This window comes from Salminus brasiliensis, chromosome 5, assembly GCF_030463535.1.
Source record: "Salminus brasiliensis chromosome 5, fSalBra1.hap2, whole genome shotgun sequence".
In the NCBI taxonomy this organism is placed as follows: domain Eukaryota; kingdom Metazoa; phylum Chordata; class Actinopteri; order Characiformes; family Bryconidae; genus Salminus; species Salminus brasiliensis.
This window is the reverse complement of record NC_132882.1, coordinates 8,479,011-8,498,016: the sequence shown is the minus strand read 5'-3', so window position 1 is coordinate 8,498,016 and position 19,006 is coordinate 8,479,011. Positions and strand designations below refer to the sequence as shown.

The window sequence follows — 19,006 nt, the reverse complement described above, 5'->3', positions numbered from 1 at the left end:
TATTTATGGGATGGGCAATATGATGCTACACTAAAGGTCCAAATGTCTGGACGCCAGAATACATTCGACGAATACATTCATTCAGCTACTGTGAGCTGTCAAATTACTTAAACCAATACGGGGCCTGATTGTGCAGTAAAAATCTAGATGTATAAATAGTTTGAGCTTTTTGAAGCAATAAATAAATAAAAAATAATAATATATAAAGAATATATACATTAAATATTTTATGTACACATACACACACATATATACATAAAATACATTTTTTTTCATTTATATTAGAAAAAATATAAAATAAAATAAACATATTTTTGTATAATTTACATAAATACACACAATTGTCTCCATTCTAAATACTGATATTCTCGCAAAAACTTAATTGAAAAATTATGTGATTATTTTTCAATACAAAAGTGGACACACACATTTGTTATACATGTTAAAGCTACCTCTGTAGTAGCTCATAATACACTGTGAGGAATTGATTGCATTCAGCGACAAGAGCATTAGTAAGGTCAGGATGTTGGATGATCGCCACCCACCTCATCACCCCCAACTCCACAACTCATCCTAAAAGTACTGTATGGAGCTCCACCAACCATCATTTCAGAGATCCCAGTTCTATATATTAATATTTCTGCAATAATGCCTAACTTTAACCGTCAAAATAGGATTAATTTTCACATTAAACAAAAATGTTGGCATTCAAATGCTGAAAAAACGAATTCCTTTAGATTTGTATCCATTTGCATCCATTAAATTTGATCCATTTACATTTAAAGCTCCTCTGCTGTAGCTCGCAGTATGCTTCAGGTTAGGGATTAGCAATCATATCATACACCAACACAACAGCAAAGATCTGTTGTGGCTTTAATGACTTATAAATGTGTGGGAATTACAACATCCCACAGGTCCTTATTAATTCAGTCATGTATGCATGAAGTATTGATCATCTTACAGTAAGAGGCATATATACAATCTTCTGTGAGGCAACTGAATGACAAGCCAAGCCAACTACACTAATCTAAACTTGACTGACTAAATACATCTAGAGATTGGTTTGTAGAAGTCTATACAGCAGCAATCACTGGATAAACTAATGTGATTGAGGGGAACCCATTAAACACAGACACACACACACACACACACACACACACACACACACACACAAAATAAACACTCAAACACAAACACAGATGCCCAGACCACCCACAACACACACACTAGGTCACTTACATGTCCTCCACGGTGATGTCTTTGAGGATCTGACAGTAGTCCACATTCCACACGGCCTGGTCATCCCACACTTTAGACGCCAGTAAGATAGCCCCCAGTACGATTCTCTTCCAGTTAGCGGGACATATGTCGATCTCAGCATAGGTTAACAGCCTCTCTAAATACACCTGAGAGAGAAAGAAGGAGGGAGGGAGGAGAGAGGGGGTGGATGCATTATTAAAAGGAGCAAGAATTTCTCATCTTTAAGAAAGTAGTGAGATCTTGTCGGTGAGCTAGTCTGAAGAACAGAGCTTGGTTCCTCTAGGTTTCTCCTGGACGCCCCCCAGTCCAGCCAGCACAGCGTGGAGGATGTGTTCAACTCCATCAGCAGCAGCAGCAGCAGCAGCTCACCTGATTTACCATCATTAAGCCCTGATTTACCACCAAACCAGGGGTTGATATGAGGAGAACTCTAAATAATACTAGACTCCATGAGGAGAACTTTGGAGATGTTCTAATGATGAACACAGTGATGGAGTGATGTTATTAGTGTTTATTCTAATATCAGTGTTTTACTGAGGAGATCAGCAGCTCTTACAGTTGGCTAAAGCTTTTGCACAGTATGTGTGTGTTCTAGTGGTTTGTGTATTTCAGCACTGACTCTAAATTTAAAGCCCAAAGGCATTCTAGGGTTCACTGGATGCCTGGCTAAGTGTGTTCGCATAGCTGAATGCATAAGGTCAGTGGGTATGCGGGTCAAATAAACACACACACAAGCAAACACACACATACATACCTGACCCAACTCATTCCTGTCCCAAAAACGTGACACTGATCACTAACCAATTTTACACTGACTTCTTTTGCTTGACTTCTTCTGCTGCGAGAGACACAGTCAGGGCGTATGAAATGACGATCTACTGCCAATAGAATTTCACACTCAATACAGGATGCCAAATTCTTGCATCGATTCTTGCATTTCTCTTCTCTGGGAAACTGACCTATCCCCACCTCAGATGGACACTGGGCTTACATAACGGTCAGGAGGCTCTTCTTCAGTGGATGTTAACTTATAGTTGCACTGGCTTGTCCTGTTTGAGAAAGCTCTTGTTCGGGAAACCGTAACGGAATATGAACACAGGGTTGAACACTGACGCATTTCCCACAATTTCACACCCACTGCCAGGAGAGGAGACAATTCACAGTCATTAATTAGTACAGATTCAGATAATTACAGGCACAAATTGACCAGGTCTCAGACACAAACCCAAAACACATTATTAGAATAACCTTCTTCTTAGTCTTAAGGAACCTGGTTTCTCTCTCAGCAGAGACAGCAGTGGGAGAAAATAATAAGGCTCGGTTTCTAAGGGCAGCCTCATAAATGTTCCATGTCTATCTGCAGCTTCTCTCCGACTCAATATAACTGCTTACAGCTACAGTACCAAACCCTGAAGGCCAATTTAGTCCGAGGTGAAGAACATACAGAGCAGCACTGACCCCTCTCTTCTGCCCTTCTTCCACCAGCTTGGATGGTTAAGATAGGTGAAGTGTGTCAAAACTATCCAGGACAGCGACTACCCTGAAAGAGGTTGCCCCAGGAGCCAACACACAGAGGGCCCAGCATTCAAATACAGAGTCCTACAAAAGTTTTACCCCCCCACCCACTCTCAAAGGTTATCCAACTGGTTTGACACACAGCTTCTTTCAGACAATATTTTATTGTAAACCAAGATAGATAGCTAGACTGCAGCTACACTACATGGACAAAAGTATTGGGACACCTGCTCATTCACTGTATCTTTCAAAATGAAGGGTATTAAAAAACACTCATGAGGAAGAGTTTATCCTGCTGTTGTTGAAGTGACTCCCTTCCAGTGATGGAGGTCTACTAGATTTTGGAGCACTGCTGTGAGGTCAGGTTAGTAAGGTCAGAATTTTGGATGATCATCCCAAACTCCTCAACTCATCCCAAAAGTACTGAATAGAGCACCAACCATCCATCATTCCAGAGAACACAGTTCTTCCACTGCTCCACAGCTCAATGCTACTAGGGGGTTTTATACCCCTCCAGTCCACGTCTGGCATTAGGCAGCATAGTGCCATTAGGTTCATGTTCATCTGCTCTAGAGTGTCCTATTCTATTGGCAATATTTCTGTACAGGGGCTATACAAACTGTGTGTGTGCGCACTTGGACATCTGTGGCAGCAATAAGTGCAACTTAAAGTAGCTGAAAGCATTCATTAGAAGGGGTGTCCACAAACATTAGGACATATATTGTAGGTTGGTTAGAATTCATTAAAAATAATCAGTGCACAGAGAGACCGATATGAACAATGGCAGCTTTGTGGAAAAAGGCATGCATGCAGAACAATATGCTTCTATACAGAGGGGGGCTGGAATGAACCCCCACTGGGCTGAATATTTACATTAGTGATACTGAGTGATGTGCAGCCTCCATGAATGCAATTTTCTGCTGTCACGCAAAAACCCTCATCTTCTTTTTTGCTGTTTTTCATTTGGATTCTGACATTTATTCTTTTTCATTTATATACTTTACATTCTGTCTAAATGGCAAGATGAATGGACCAATAGGAATGCACCAAAATTACTTGATTTCAGAAAAAACAATAAATGAGCAGGTGTCCCATTACTTTCGTCACCCCAAAACAATCAGATCTGTTTTTGCAGATAAAGGTGTTCCTACCAAGTTCTAGTCTGAAGGGGCTGAAGCAAGTGAAAAGATTTTATATTGAACGTTCAGCAGGGGTTTTCCTTCTCCTGCAAAGTTGTCCATTTCGGAGATGTGAGGTAGATTTAAATCTAATAGAAATAGGTGGTTAATAAAAATAAAAATTAGCCGGCTTAATAAAGGTTTGCACTTCCCACTTTACTGAAATACAGAAATGCAGTAGAGGGTTGTGCATGACCCAAAAAGTCAGAAATATGCACAGCACTTACACTTTTTTTTTTTTCTTACACTTTAAAGTGTGTAAAACCGAGCTCATCTGGAGGAGCAGCATGACTGTCATGCACATGAGTAACTCGGAGAAAACACACTGCATAATGATGGCAGAAGCTCAGCATGTTCAGTAACTGGGATGCTTAAACTGCAGTAAAATTACAGTCAGGTTAAAAATAGTGTGCACCTGACCACTTTCCTCCGAACTCTGTTTTAACCGGTCTAAACGAACAACGGACGGCTCTGGCAGAAGGGACACGTTTGTCTAAACTGCAGGATTACACTGCGCTCCTGTTATCACCATCACATGTCAAAGACATATTTCCTTAACCTTGATTATCTGAGTGTTTCTGTCTGCGTTTCTGAAAAAAACATACACCCCACATCCCCTCGGCCACCCACAGAGGCAACGAGAGGCTTTCTGCATTGCTCTTAAGAGACTAAACCAATCAGAGCCCCAGCTTCCCTCTCTGTGATGCAGCCGGTGCCAAATGCTCCTTCTCTAATTACGATCAATCCATTCCCCAACTGTCAGTGGAGTTGTGCAGGTGTGTGGGGGTCGCCTGTGGGCGGTCATAATTGACGCCCGTGTGTGTGTGTGACGAAGTGCGCTTGCCGTCCGAGGGGAGCTCATTGTGTGCTGTTGGGGCTGAACTCTAGGGGGTGCCGTTTTGCACACAGACTCGCCGCCCACAAATTGAAGTGGGTGTGATAAATAACAAACAGAAAGCCTGCAGACAGCTCATCAACAGGAAGCCAAATCGTGACCAGGGCGAATTGGACGCAAAGATCAAAGCCCTGGGATGTGTTTGTTTGCTTTCTCACTCGACTGAGCCGCACTAAGCACGTATCGATTCCTATCAGGCCCGACGCGGAGGGCTATCAGGTTCTGACAAACCTCTATTTCACATCAGTTGTGAATTCTTGTGGAACAACATTCTCCGAAAGCGCTGCTGACAAAATAAGTCTCTTTGTGCAATGGGTCGATAGCGGCTCTGACAGGTTAAACGGAAGGCGATGCGTGGCTGCTTAGCGAGATCGTTATGAGAGTAAGTACCGCTCAGACATGACATACTGAGATACGGCATTTAGCGGACACACGTCTAACATGGAAGAAGAGGCTTCCATAACCCAAACAGGGCTTAACAGATAGGTGCTCCCTCTGTGTCTGTGGGCTGGCCTTGTCTTTTGATTCCATCCGTCACCAGGACAAGCCATTCCTCTGAGCATACGCAGCATTTACGCTACAGAGAAGACTGCACTTTAGCATAGAGCCTTGCTGAGATCCGGGCTGTCAATATCACTGATATTGGCCGTCAAAGAAACTGCTGATGATTTGAGGGCTGAAAATGCCAAACAACCATGCATAACCTTCAGTGATTCCAAAATACTTCACTGGAATTTACTGACTAAACTGGAAAGCCTTAAAAAGAGCAGTTTATTAGGAACACTATTCTAATACTGGTCGGGTCTCCTTTCGCTCTTAAAACAGCCTCAGTTCTTCATGACCTGGAGACATTGGAAACATTCCTTCCGGATTCTGGCCCATGTCGACATGATTGCTTTATGCAATTGCTGGTGATTTTTTATATTGCAAATCTCCCCTTCAAGTAAAATCCAAAGATGCTCACGAAACCAGTTTAAGATGACGTTTGCTTTAGGAGATTTTGCATCCTCATGCTGGATGTGGCCAGAACTAGAGGTTCTGTAGCCTTCCCATCAGCTTGAACCAGTCTGGCCTTTCTCTGTTGATATCGCTCATCAACAAGATGTTTCTGTCTGCAGAACCTCTGCCACTCACTGGATGCGTTTCCTTCGTTGCACCTTTCTGAAGAACTCTAGACACTGATGTGCTGAAAATCCCAGGACATCAGAATTGCTCGAAATACTCAAACCAGCCCATCTGGCTCCAACAATCACACAATTACTTGGTGAGTTGCACACATACAGTACACTCATCAAGCAATTTATTATAAGCAAATATTCTTCTAATCTAAACATCTAATGCAAATTCCTGGAGAAAATGGGCCATCAGTACAGATGTCTCACATTTAAAATGGTCTATGACAAAAACAGTGATAAAATAAGAAATTGGTGAAAAGTGGCCCATTTATCATCAAACTGCAACACAATGTAAAGAACAACTGCTCAGAAAAGTGTATTGAGAGTGTATTCTGGTGTAAGCATGGTCACACTGTCCACTCTCTCCTACTCTGACATGATGTCATGTTTGAACAACCTTAACAACCCAAGACAGACGAATAGAATTAAATTATCCTCGACTGCTTTAGCATTCTAGCCTGGACCATTACCAAGCTAATGGGTAACTTGTATGCCATTTGATGTCGGCCGAGTGCGCAAAACACAGCCTCATGACTCTCATTGAATTACAAAGCTCTAGTGTTTCAGTTTTAATATGGTTATTCAGAACTCTGAACTGAATGCAATCTTCTGTCCGAGCACATTTTGCTCGGTGTGTGTGTTTAAGTCGCTGCTGATAACTTTCTTTTGCAAAGAAAGCGCCATGCTATGCTCACTCTCACACTGTCATTATAGTGCTACAGTAGATTCTGTGAAAGCAATGTGACTTGCTGTATGATAAGGCGTACTGGTGATGTGACAGGTGTGGTGTGTATGTATGTGTGTGTGTTAAAGGCTCTCTAGTTCTAGTTATTAATTGGGCAAGTGTTGGTTTGGAGGTACAAACTCTGAAGTACTATGTATTATTTATTCATTATTTTCGGACAGTTTAATTAAATTAGACTGAAATGACCTGAAACAGATTCTAGCTATTAATTGGGTAAGTGTGGGTTACACATTCCCAAGCGCTATACAATTATTTAGGGGAGGGTTCTCAATCTTTTCCGCTTCAAGGCCCACTAATAACAAGAAAGCATGACGCCCAGCATTAAAACATCATTTGTTTTCTTTGATTTCTCAAACACAGACACTAAGAAAACTTACCTGTATGTTTGAGGATTTTAGCAGCTCATGTGATTAATACAACAGCTAGAAGTACAGCATTTTTTAATCAACTTAAATTAGTAAGGGTAAAGGTGCATGTATCTGTCACTGTACTATGTACAGCAAAATGTGTGCTCTGCATTTTATCCATCTGTGGTAGTGAACGCACTCACATACACACACACACACTAGTGAACGAGGGGCCGTCAGCACACACACACCCAGAGCAGTGGACAGCGGCCAGCTCCAGTGCCCGGGGAGCAGAGAAGGTGAAGGGCCTTGCTCAAGGGCCCAACAGTGGCAGCTTGCCAAAGACCAGGAATCGAACCCACAACCCTGTCATCAATAGTCCAGAGTTCTAACCGCTGAGCCACCACCTGAGCCCCTGAGAAGTCTTCACTTCACCAGGGAAATTTGTATTTCTTGTTAAGGGTCCCAGACTTATCTTCCGAGTATCTTCCTGGACTTTTTTCAACATAATAGACAGAACATGCATAAAATGAAAGTATTTAAAAAAGCCTCTCAGTGGAAAGTAAGCTTGCCAATATGTGTAAGGCACATGTCAAAAACAAATATTTGCATAATGAGTAGTGATGTCTGTATCCACTTATAATATTAAAGGCCGTAAAACCTTGAAGTCAGTGTATGCATCTGTCCACATGACCGTGCAGCACTACAAACGTCAGTAATTAGGCCTATAACTACACTTCTAAAAATGAGGGTTCAGAAACGTTCTCTGAGCGATGCCACAGAAGAACCACTTTTGACTCCATAAAGAACCACGTCTGTAAAAGAGATGTGAGGTGAGCGTGAAGAACCTTTAAACCTTTAGATCTACTGGTATCCTGATTTTCAGGATTTCTCTCATGTTGGTATCATATAGAAAATAAAAAAGGATGGCCAGACTGCTTGGAGCTGAGAAAGGCTACAGTAGCTCAGATAACCACTCTGTACAATCACGATGACATGTCCAACCTACTGGCTACAGCAAAAGACCACGTCAGGTTCTACTGTGGGCACAGGCTCAGTTGAAGGCTGTCGAAATGTAACCTGCTCTGATAAATCTTGATGTCTGCTGAGGGACATGGATGGTAGGGTCAGAATTTGGTGCCAACAGATAGAGTCCATGGACCCAATCAGTGCAGGCTGGTGGAGGAGGTGGTAGGATGGGTGTTATGGGTCTGTTAATACCAATCAATCATGGCTTGGATGCCACATACTATGAGTACTGTTGCTTTACCATCTTCAAATGGCTACTTCCAACATGATGATTAAACTAAATTACACGCCACAAAGCAAAATCCTCTCAAACTGGTTTCAAACTGGTCTTCCCAGTCACCAGATGTCAATCCCATAGGGCACCTTTGGGATGTGGTAGAACGGGAGATTAGCAGCATGAAAGTGCTCCTGAAGAACCTGCAGGAATTTTGTGACGCAATCCTGCAAACATTAACAAGAATCTCACAGCTGCATCTCCAACATCTTGTGGAATTCATGCCATCGAGAATTGAGGCTGTTCTTAAAGCAAGGTCAGGCCACAGCCAGGGTCAGTGTAAATGATAAAGTGCTCTGGCAGTTTATTACAAGTTCTAGTCATTATAGTGTTGAAGGACACAGTAAAAGATGTAATAACTGGATGATTATTTGGAGGCGCAGGGTGAATACAAACCACCTTGCACTAAATGTCACAGTAATCTCATTATAACATTATAGCAAGAAAGGTAAATCAGAAAAAAAGAATCACCTGCCTGAACCTGAGCATGGCAACCACACATATAAGCAAACACCCTACAGCTGTGGTCTTTTCAGTAATCTCAGGGAGCTCAGATATAAAGAGAAGCTGATCTGGGTTTGTGGTTGTCTCTCTGACCGGAAGTTTAAAAACAGACGACAGGCTAAAACAAGCTTGTTTTTCTGACCACAAAGCCCACTGCCATCTGATAAGGACAGCTGCTTTGCACCTTTACCCATTTATAAAAAAGTGACTACTATGTAATGTCCATCAACTCTGGGTCTGACAGGCTGGTGCTGGAGCCTTTCAAATGAAATGAAATTAAATGTATTTGTATTGCACTTTTTACAACTGCCGTTGTCCCAAAGCAGCTTTAAAGAATCAGCAAACAGTAAAAAGACAAGAAATCAACAACATAAGAAGACATGAAAATCTAAGACCCCCCAGTAAACAGCCAAAAGCGACAATTGCAAGGGGAAAAACTCCCTCAGAGCTGGAGGAAGAAACCTTGGGAGGAACCAAGACTCACAAGGGCGACCCGACCCGTCCTCCTCTGATCAGAACTATTTATAAATTATTGATAAAAGTCACAGACATGACAAGACATGATATTATAATATAATAATCATGGTGTAGTATGGCAGTGATGGTCAGAGTAATGAGAGTAATGATGGTGATATTAGTAGTGGCAGATAAGAGAAGGCCTTTCATGATTAGCAGGAATGCATAAACAAATGAAATTCACATCCCATTAGGACTATGACACTATAAGCCACCTCATGGTTGGTAAAACCCAAAAGACTGGGATTCTCTCAAACATGGATTAAGCCCAGTTCTCGACTATGCTGCAATGCCAATGGGGATTTGGCTTGGAAATGCATTTCAGACCACACTTAGTCCAAGTGCAGGAAAACAGCTGTAAAGTGGATAGTCTAAAAGTGCATATATCAGAGGGTGCATTTTTTGTATGCAGTCATAAGAAGATATGCAGGTGTGTTCTTGGAGGGCTGATGTCCAGCACTGTTTAAAGTCTGGACCAAGTCTGTGTCAGTTCTATCTTTTGGTTTATGTGAACGTATTTACCTGTTGAGCGATTGTCTTCTAATTTTCTTTATCTTTTTAATGCATTACATTACATTACATTTATGGCATTTAGCAGAAGCTCTTATCCAGAGCGACTTACAAAGTGCTTTGCTATTTACCCAAGAAAGAAACCATAGCTAGTTAGCATAGACTAATAATTCAAAGATACCTCCAAGCTTAGACATTACTAAACACAAGACAATAAGGTGACCATAGAACTATTCGTCCAAGTACTCTCTGAAGAGGTGGGTCTTCAGTCTGGGTTTGAGGACAGCGAGCGACTCGGTCGTTCGGACACCCAGGGGAAGCTCGTTCCACCACTTTGGTGCCAGGACAGAAAAGCTTGTCTTCCGCTTGTCTCTTAATGCAGAAATATATATATATATATATATATTTTTTTTTTACATATTTTACATTTGAAACTCGTCATTTGAATTTGTCAATCATGGGGACTAGGAGTTATTATATAATTTGATATTGGTCTTGCTGTTGTTTTACCCCAAAACACTCCTTAACCCTTGCAAATAAGTGTTAGCAATATGTAGCATTTTAGCTTAAAATATCAGCTTTACACTCATGTTGATGCTCCACAACTGTAATAGAGAGAACTGCGTCTCTAGCATTGCCACTCTGGGCTGGAACGCTGCTAACTGCACTATATAACTTTGGTGGAGCTGCACAAGATCCCTGGGCAAAACAGCGTAACACAGCGTCCATGTTCCCGTCATAGTGTAAAATATTGTAAAATGACTCTACCGCCTTAGTCTACATGCTTCTTTCACATTACGTGAGGGTTGTGTATCTCTCAGCTTGTAGTGCATGTTCCTCAGCAGTGGCCCAAATGGTGAATTACACTTCCTGACTGTAGGGGAAAGCCTTGGAGCCAAAAATATCAATTTGTGCAATACATCTGAGAAAAGGGGTGTCTGAGCAGGAAACTGTTTGGACTCCAGGAAATGAACACCTTTGATTTACAGCAAGCAACAGATCCAAACATGCCTTGCTTAAAATATATATATAAATGAGAATTGTTATAGAAGACCATCCACGCAGAGTGTGCAGCAAACTGAAGAGTCGGTCAACTCCAATATCTCTAATATCAGTAGCATCATGCCTTCGCCATCAACATAGAGGCCTGAATGAGAGAATCCCGGACTACAACCACACCAACCTTAACCTGAAGCTAAACAAGCACATCACACCAAACACCTAAACATTTAATTCTCTGTTTAAATCATCAGTGAAAAATTCCCCATATTGCATTAACTATGACTTACCAGTGTCACGATGGCACACTCCGCAGTTAGCTGAGCGGCACTGAAGAGGGTACGGACAAACCGGTAGATCTGCTTCTGCTCCGGATCATGTTTATCATAATCCGCCGGCACCTCTGATTTCTGCCAAGAGACAAAGAACAAATAGCGCAAATGATTAATATACAGTACTGTGCAGGTTTTAGCCACCTAGAAGCATCTCTCTCAGCAATAGGAAAGTTTTTACTGTAAAAGCTCCAGATCTCAGATGCAGGTGAACATAAATCCAGTAAAAAGGAGAAACAAGAGCTTCTCATTCTTAAGAAAGTAGTGAGATCTTGTCGGTGAGCTAGTCTGAAGAACAGAGCTCGGTTCCTCCAGGTTTCTCCTGGATGCCCCCCAGTCCAGCCAGCACAGCGTGGAGGATGTGTTCAACTCCATCAGCAGCAGCAGCAGCAGCAGCTCACCTGATTTACCATCATTAAGCCCTGATTTACCTCCAAACCAGGTGTTGATCTGAGGAGAACTCTAAATAACACTAGACTCCATGAGGAGAACTTTGGAGATGTTCTAATTATGAACACAGTGATGGAGAACCACCACCACTTTCTGTAGGAATGTTTAGTGTTTATTCTGCCTACAACTTTTGCACAGAACTGTATGTGTTGTACTGTACTACACACAGATGAACACTTTGTGAGATGCATGTTATGTTAATTAGTGGCCTTCATTATTTTTTGTGATTAAAATGATTTGCTTGTTGTTTGTTGGATCATGAGAATTCATCCCTTGATTCATTCATATACATTATCGGTGATTAGTCAGGAGGTTCACAATAAAACATTCTGATGACTGGATGGAGGGCTCATTTGCATATTGCAAATTGACTTCTGCGGCATCAGTACTGTGGAACATTAATATCACAACAATGATCTGCAAATTTTATTTCTATCCCTAATCTGTGCAAATGAGCCGCACAGGACAGCAGAGGGTGACTTACCGACAGAGGATGAAGCTTTTCATCAAAAATGTCTAACAGCGTTCGACCATCCACGTCTCTGAAATGGTAAAAGAGAAAAATATAATTGTTTATTCCAACCAGGAAATTATGTTTTTTTTTTTTGTTATGCCAAATTGGACCTAGTATTTCAAGACCCCCGCATCTGGGTTGCTCAGAAGATCCAGTACGTTTTAGAACGGTAGCACCCCCCCCCCAATCTAGTCCAGATGAAAAATCAACCTTCGGTGTGGCCTGCTCGCCACCAGAGCAAGCCTTTGTGTAAGAGGAGCAAAGGTGGGAAGTACCCTACCAACTTTTGCCTAAGGCTAACACCTCACACCATACACTGATCAGCTGTAACATTGTGTAGGTCCCCCTTGTCCCACAAATACAGCTCTGGCCTGTGGAGGCACAAACTCTACAAGATCTCTGAAACATCTGGAGGTATCTGCCACCAAGACGTTAGCAGTAGATTCTTTAAGTCCTCTATGTTTTAAGGGGAAGCCTCCATGAGTACAAAAGAGCCTTAGGTGTACTTTTGATAGGTATAGACCCCACAAGACCTGCCTGATGTTTTGGACGTTTTTGGCCCTTGTCATTCTTTTGCTTGCTCATTTTTCCAGCTTCCAACACATTAGCTTCAAGAACCGGCTACTTACTTGCTGCTTAATGTGTATATCCCACCTCTACAGGTGCAGCGTAATCAGATAATCACAGTTTTATATGTAATCTTTCAGAGGTTTTGATGTTATGGCTAATTTTAATGTTAGATCCCAATCTGAGGGGTACTCAGAGTTTTAAGCTTGCTCTTATGCAGTATACAAAACACACCAGAACGAGTCCCCAGATGTCCAGTAAATTTCCCCAACCACCCTTAAGTCTCTTTGATCAAGGGGGCAATCACCCGCTGTGTCCAGAGCGCACAAGCTCCAGGTCCAAAGCATTTGGCATTTAGGATTCTGGATCCAGGGCTATTTGAAGGACCAACACTGGGCTTTGAAGTCTGACCCATGCTACTGAGCCACTGCCCTTACCCATGAGCTTATTTAAAAGAACAGCATCAACACAGCCATTCATGCTGCCTATTATACACTAGTGAGGTGCTGTACATACTGCCTGCTGTTGGTAAGTGACTGGCTAACGATGAAAGCATGCTGGAAAAGACATGAACTCATACCTGTTCTTTATGTGGTAGTAGATTGCAAGAGCAACACTGCAAACAGAAAGAAGATAATCAATGAACACTATACAGAACACGAATGGAAGGCATTTTAAACAGCACAGAGATGGACTAGGAGAGCAGCTTGTTCAATTATGGTATTTATGATACAACTCTGTGTGGGTTTAATCAATAACACACAGATCGAGGGAGGAATTCACACCTGACAGTTCACCACAGTAACATCAGTGGCATTTACATAGAAGACATTGCTTTATAATAAAGCAATGGTTGTCAACTACTGTGCTGTTGCGGTACTGTCACTCACCATTGACGTGAATCAATTCAGTGCCCAGGTTTTCATTTTGGGGATTTCTGTAATCAACACCGGGTCAAACTTCTATATATAGGGTCCTTAATATACAGACATCCACTTAGATTATTAATTCAATGGTGCTAAATGTTCCAAAATGTCTCAATTTGCCAATGCCTCTTCACTTCCTGCTAGTGATCATGACTGACTACTTTGACAGCACTCACTGGATTGACCAACTCACAGTATAGTGAGAAAGGTTCAAGGCAGGAAAGTCTCTTGGACCCTTTCTACACCACTGCAGATTCCAAGAACATCAAAGCCTGGAAGGACGGCTAAACTGTCACCCTCAGCAGAGAGGAAATTGGTTCAGATGGTGAGGAACAACCCAAGAACCCAAGAAAAAGCCTTCTGTCTGAAAGATTTCATGGCCAGACTAGACTAAAATGTTTGGATGAGTAAAGGTAAAGCATTCAATACCAAGAACATTGTAGCAACTGTTAAGCATGATGGTGGTAGCAACATATTCTATCTCTTCATCATAACCTCAGACCATCAGCTAGAAATTTGAAACTTGGACACAACAGAATTCTGAAAGAAGCTTTTTGATGGCTACCAAAAGTCTGATCAAGGTGCAACTTGCTAAAGGGACATTTAATCTAAATTACAGGAGTGATGCATGTATAATTGTGGCAATGGCCTACCCAAGGTGCTGACCTCAACCCTATCAAAATTATGTGAACTGTGTTTAAAAGTTGGGTCCGTTTCAGGAAATCAACAAATTTAGCTGATGTAATCAAATATCCATCTAGAACTACCAAAAGTCTCAAGGTGCAACTTGCTAAAGTGACATTTAATCAAAATTCTTAGAGTAATGTATGTATAATTTTGGCAGCGCTCATTTCAGAAAACCTGGACACAACTGCCATAGTTGGCTTTTGAAATGGCTTACCAAAGGTGCTGCCCTCAACCCTATCAAAAATGTGTACTGTGTTTAAAAGTTCCAGGGTCTGATTTCTGCCTCTCTGAGTAATCAAATATCCAACCAGAATTCTGCAAGAAGCTTTTTGATGGCTACCAAAAGTCTGGTCAAAGTGCAAAGAGACATTTAAGTGTATATATTTTAGAAAACCTGGACACAACTGCCACAGTTGGCTTGTAAAATGGCCTGTCCAAGGTGCTAACTTCAACCCTAGCAAAATAGGTGGACTGTGTTTAAAACTTGGGTCAACAAATCAACAAATTTAGCTGATTTCTGCCTCTCAGAGTGGTCAAATATCCAACCAGAATTCTGCAAGAAGCTTTTTGATGGCTACCAAAAGTCTGGTCAAGGTGCAACTTGCTAAAGGGACAGTGATGCATGTATAATTTGGACAGTGTTTATTATTCGAAAATGAAAACTTGTGCACCAAATCATTTTTTCCCCCAAAAAGATATCACTGGAAGTCTAATTTTGGCCTTACCTTCATGTCTATGATGAGTGTATGTAAGCCTCAGACCACAGCTGTATTTTGGTTGAGCTCGTCAGTGGTTCTGACTAACCTGCCACACCTACTTCAGTTTATTGTCAGTTTAATTACATTTCCAGTCAAATCTGCTATTTAGTAGGATGGTGTATTTACCATTTAATGGTGTACTTGAGGTTGGGCTGGCTGACTGTGCTGTCGTCTAGGAAGATGGTCGAGCAGGAGCTGTACTTGCGTCTCATCGGACCAGACGGGTGTTGCTGAAACAAACACACACACAAAAGCTTCTGTTACACTTCACTTCTTTAATGTGTGTGTACACACACACACACACACACACACACACACACACACACACACACACACACACACACACACACACACACACAACCTGAACAGCAATGCTGAAAGTAGGCCACCTGTAGCCTGTACTGTTCTGTGTTTACTCCACAGAGGCAGACAGACACACAGAGTGGTCACCGCAGTGCATCCATGAACACAGAGGCCGGCTATGTGTCAGGAGTTTGGTCATGCAGCACACGCTCACACACTCCAAAGTCAGCCACAGAACACAGCCAGCAGGCAGACCAGGAGGGAGAGAGAGAGAGAGACTCATGATCTCGAAGATACAGAAATCTTCCATGTACTTTATCTCATACACTGTGTATGAAAGCGAGGGCTGCAGCTGAGGAGGGTGAGGCCGTGCTAGTATGGGTACATGAAGGCTCCGCCTCATATACCTTAGGAAGCCGTGAGCACACCGTATTTGATGTTGGCACTCTTAGCTGTCTCTCAAAGGATTTAGTTTCTATGCAGCATCAGGCTTATATTTATATTTATTATTTTTTCACAACGATATCCATTAGTCATTTCCTCATTTCAAGCTTTTGCTGTTATTTTGCTATCCGGTGCTGACCAGGGCTGTGGTTAACTTAAGTGTGCATATTTGGCCATGTACTAGATACACACAGAAATTTGACACATCAGACGCATCTTAACTTTAAAATACAGTCCTAATTTTTTTATTTTACTATTTTACCACCCACTCCCAGTGCAGAATCCTTATAAGAAGATTTAAGGAAGTCAATTTAAAGGTTCTTCACCATTTTCATCATTTCCACTCTTATTGTTTATGAAAACAAAAATCTGAAATCTTTGTATTGTCCAGCTACACTCTTAAGAATAAAGTTCTTTGATGGTTCTTTGATGTTTTGATGCCATAGAGAAGAGAACCACTTTTGGACCCATAAAGAACAAATGTTTTCACAGAGACGTGAAGTATGAGTGTGAAGAACCTTTTAAACGTCTAAAGAACTTCACATAACCTGATCTAAAGGTTCCTTACCAATTTTAAGCTTTCACATAGTCAGATCCACATTACAAACACGATTCTTTATATGACCAACAGTGGTTCTTCTATGGCATCTCTCAACATTTGAAGCACTTGTATGTTCAGGAATGGGTCATTAATTTCAGATTTGCTGGCAATCCAAAAAACCTCATTAAGGAGTGAAGACTTACTTTTGTTAAGTATGTAGTTTTAAGTTTAACACTATTCTGCAACACTTTCTTTAATGTTACTGCTTTATTCACTGTATGCTCTGTAAGTTGTATACAGTGAAGCCCAGTGTGCGATTGTACGTTGTTCTGAAAAGTGTACATTAAGATTGTTAATGCTAAATAATCCTTTAATGATCGTTTAAAGGCTGCATTGTGTATTTACTCATATTGTCTTCATATATATATATATATATATTTATTTACTTTATTAATAATGGTAAGTAAAACAAAGTAAGTAAACAAAACAGCACAAAAGGCTTTTGTAAGCACTTTCCCAGCTGAAGTTATATTTGCATTAGATACACCAGGTTAGACAAAGCTTAGATTAAAATTAGCTGGATGATCTGATGCATTTAAAAGTGAACAACATGCAAATCAGGACCAGCAGTGTAAATTCAAAAACAGCCACAGACAAGCAGTGAAGTCAATAGATTACAAAATGCTGTGACATTTGCAGCCCTGTTACTGACAAGCACATGAAGCCCTAAGCTCCAGCACGTTCTAAAGTTCCAGTTCTGTGAGAAACGAAGGCTAATTCACACCAACGGCGTGAGATGTGTGTCAGATGTGTCGGGTTCGGAGGACGCGTAATGAGGTAGGTGATACTTACGTGGTTGACGTACAGACTTTTCCGCTTTTCCCGAACTGAAAAGAGAAAACTGACGTTAGTAACACACATCACTGTGAGCGTCAGGTCATACAATTAGCTGAGGAAATGAGAGGCAAATGTGGCAGCAGAGAAACACAGTAACGGAACACAGGAGACAGAAAATCTCCACTTAGCTTCTGCAGAGTGTTCAGCAAAGTGAAAATTCCCATCACACAGACTCATTTATAGCACTGTTTCTACACACACACACACACACACACACATACAGCAAGCAGAGCTGGCTGAGAAAGCACAGACAGTTATTTGATGGAAAATGTGACACAAATGAACAGAGTTAGCCATTTGAATATAAAGCGTCTGGAAGCAGCAATCGCTAGACAAAAGCCACAGAGCAGAGATCAGAATTTATTAAACGGTTAGCGAGGCCGTGTCTGCTTAGATTTGAGTCATATGAACTGCTGTGTTTGCAAAGTCTCAGTGAGCTGAACAGCTTAATAAAGCCCCTCTCCATTTGTTTGCCTCAGGAAATTCATTCCGACACTGATATTTTATTCATGTGGGTTTAGGCTTTTGTGTACAGAAATCTCAGAGGCTTTTTATTCAAACATAAACCCCATTAGCATGGAGAATATGGAGCAGATATCACTCTGATAGTGTTAAAACCATGAGAGGAACGGAGCAGAGTTTTTCATTCATAAAGAGACGCCAGCGTCAGTGTTAGATCAGCGTGCTGGCGCTGGAGGCGGCTGCCTCGACTCAAAGCAGCTCTGTAAAGTCTGGCATGCCACTTAGGCATTATGCTGATGAGGGGGAAGCAGAAAATGAAAGGGCAGGTTTTCTGACAAGGCTGCTGTTGGCGTGTGTGTGTGTGTATGTGTGTGTGTGTGTGTGTGTGTGTATGTTTAATTTTGTATATTTTCTGGCCCAAATGTCCTGATGTTGTAGAATATCCAGAGATAAACAGGATAATGTGCAATGTTGCAGGACCTACAAAGCTGCCCAGACTTTACACTCTGACGTTTTTGCCAACATAAAAAAAATAAATCAAATATATATTTATATAAATGGTTCTTTGAGTGAAGCTGTAGAAGAAGCTCTTTTGGAACCTCATCTGAAGGTTCTTTAGACTTGTAAAACGTTCTTCACACTTCCACACATCTCTTCCATAAAGAACCAGGTTTGTAATGGAGATGTACAAGTGTGAAAAATCCTTCACAGGTCTAGAAAAGCTTCCCTTGACAAAACCTTGGTTGGTTTAACACAAACAGGAGATTCTGGGCGGATGTGTTGGACAGCACTCTCCACCACCACCCTCAAAACACCAGCTGAGGGAACATCTTTTAGAAGAATGGGACTCCAACACAGTTTCATAGGCTTGCAGAATCTACACAAAGGTTCACTGAAGCTGTTCTAGGGGTTTGTGGTGGACCAACACCTAGTGATGTCAGGAGAACTGACGGTACTTGTTTTCTAATGTACCCAAATAAGGATCTACAACATGTTCTTCAACCAAACTTCATACCGAACAATAATGATTTTAATGATTGCGATCAAACCACAGCCATGTTTTTGTATTGCAGCAAACGTGTCAGCCATTAAACTTTTTTATTTTAAATCATGTTGACTTTTTAATTTTACTTTTAATATTTCCTTCTTTTTTTGTAAATGTATTATTTTTTATTATT

At 41.3% G+C, this 19,006-nt stretch overlaps 1 protein-coding gene across 2 annotated transcripts in view; it reads right to left on the bottom strand.

The window, feature by feature from the left end:
• Positions 1–19,006, bottom strand: part of ccny (cyclin Y) — an 85,872-nt gene that overhangs the window by 13,512 nt on the left and 53,354 nt on the right. For both annotated transcript variants that reach the window (XM_072679345.1, XM_072679346.1), the window contains 6 exons: positions 17,322–17,356; positions 15,308–15,411; positions 13,391–13,426; positions 12,214–12,271; positions 11,238–11,357; positions 1,240–1,406 (listed from right to left, as the gene is read on the bottom strand). In XM_072679345.1, the coding sequence (XP_072535446.1) occupies positions 1,240–1,406; positions 11,238–11,357; positions 12,214–12,271; positions 13,391–13,426; positions 15,308–15,411; positions 17,322–17,356 (520 nt within the window). The remainder of the gene's footprint in view (positions 1–1,239; positions 1,407–11,237; positions 11,358–12,213; positions 12,272–13,390; positions 13,427–15,307; positions 15,412–17,321; positions 17,357–19,006) is intronic.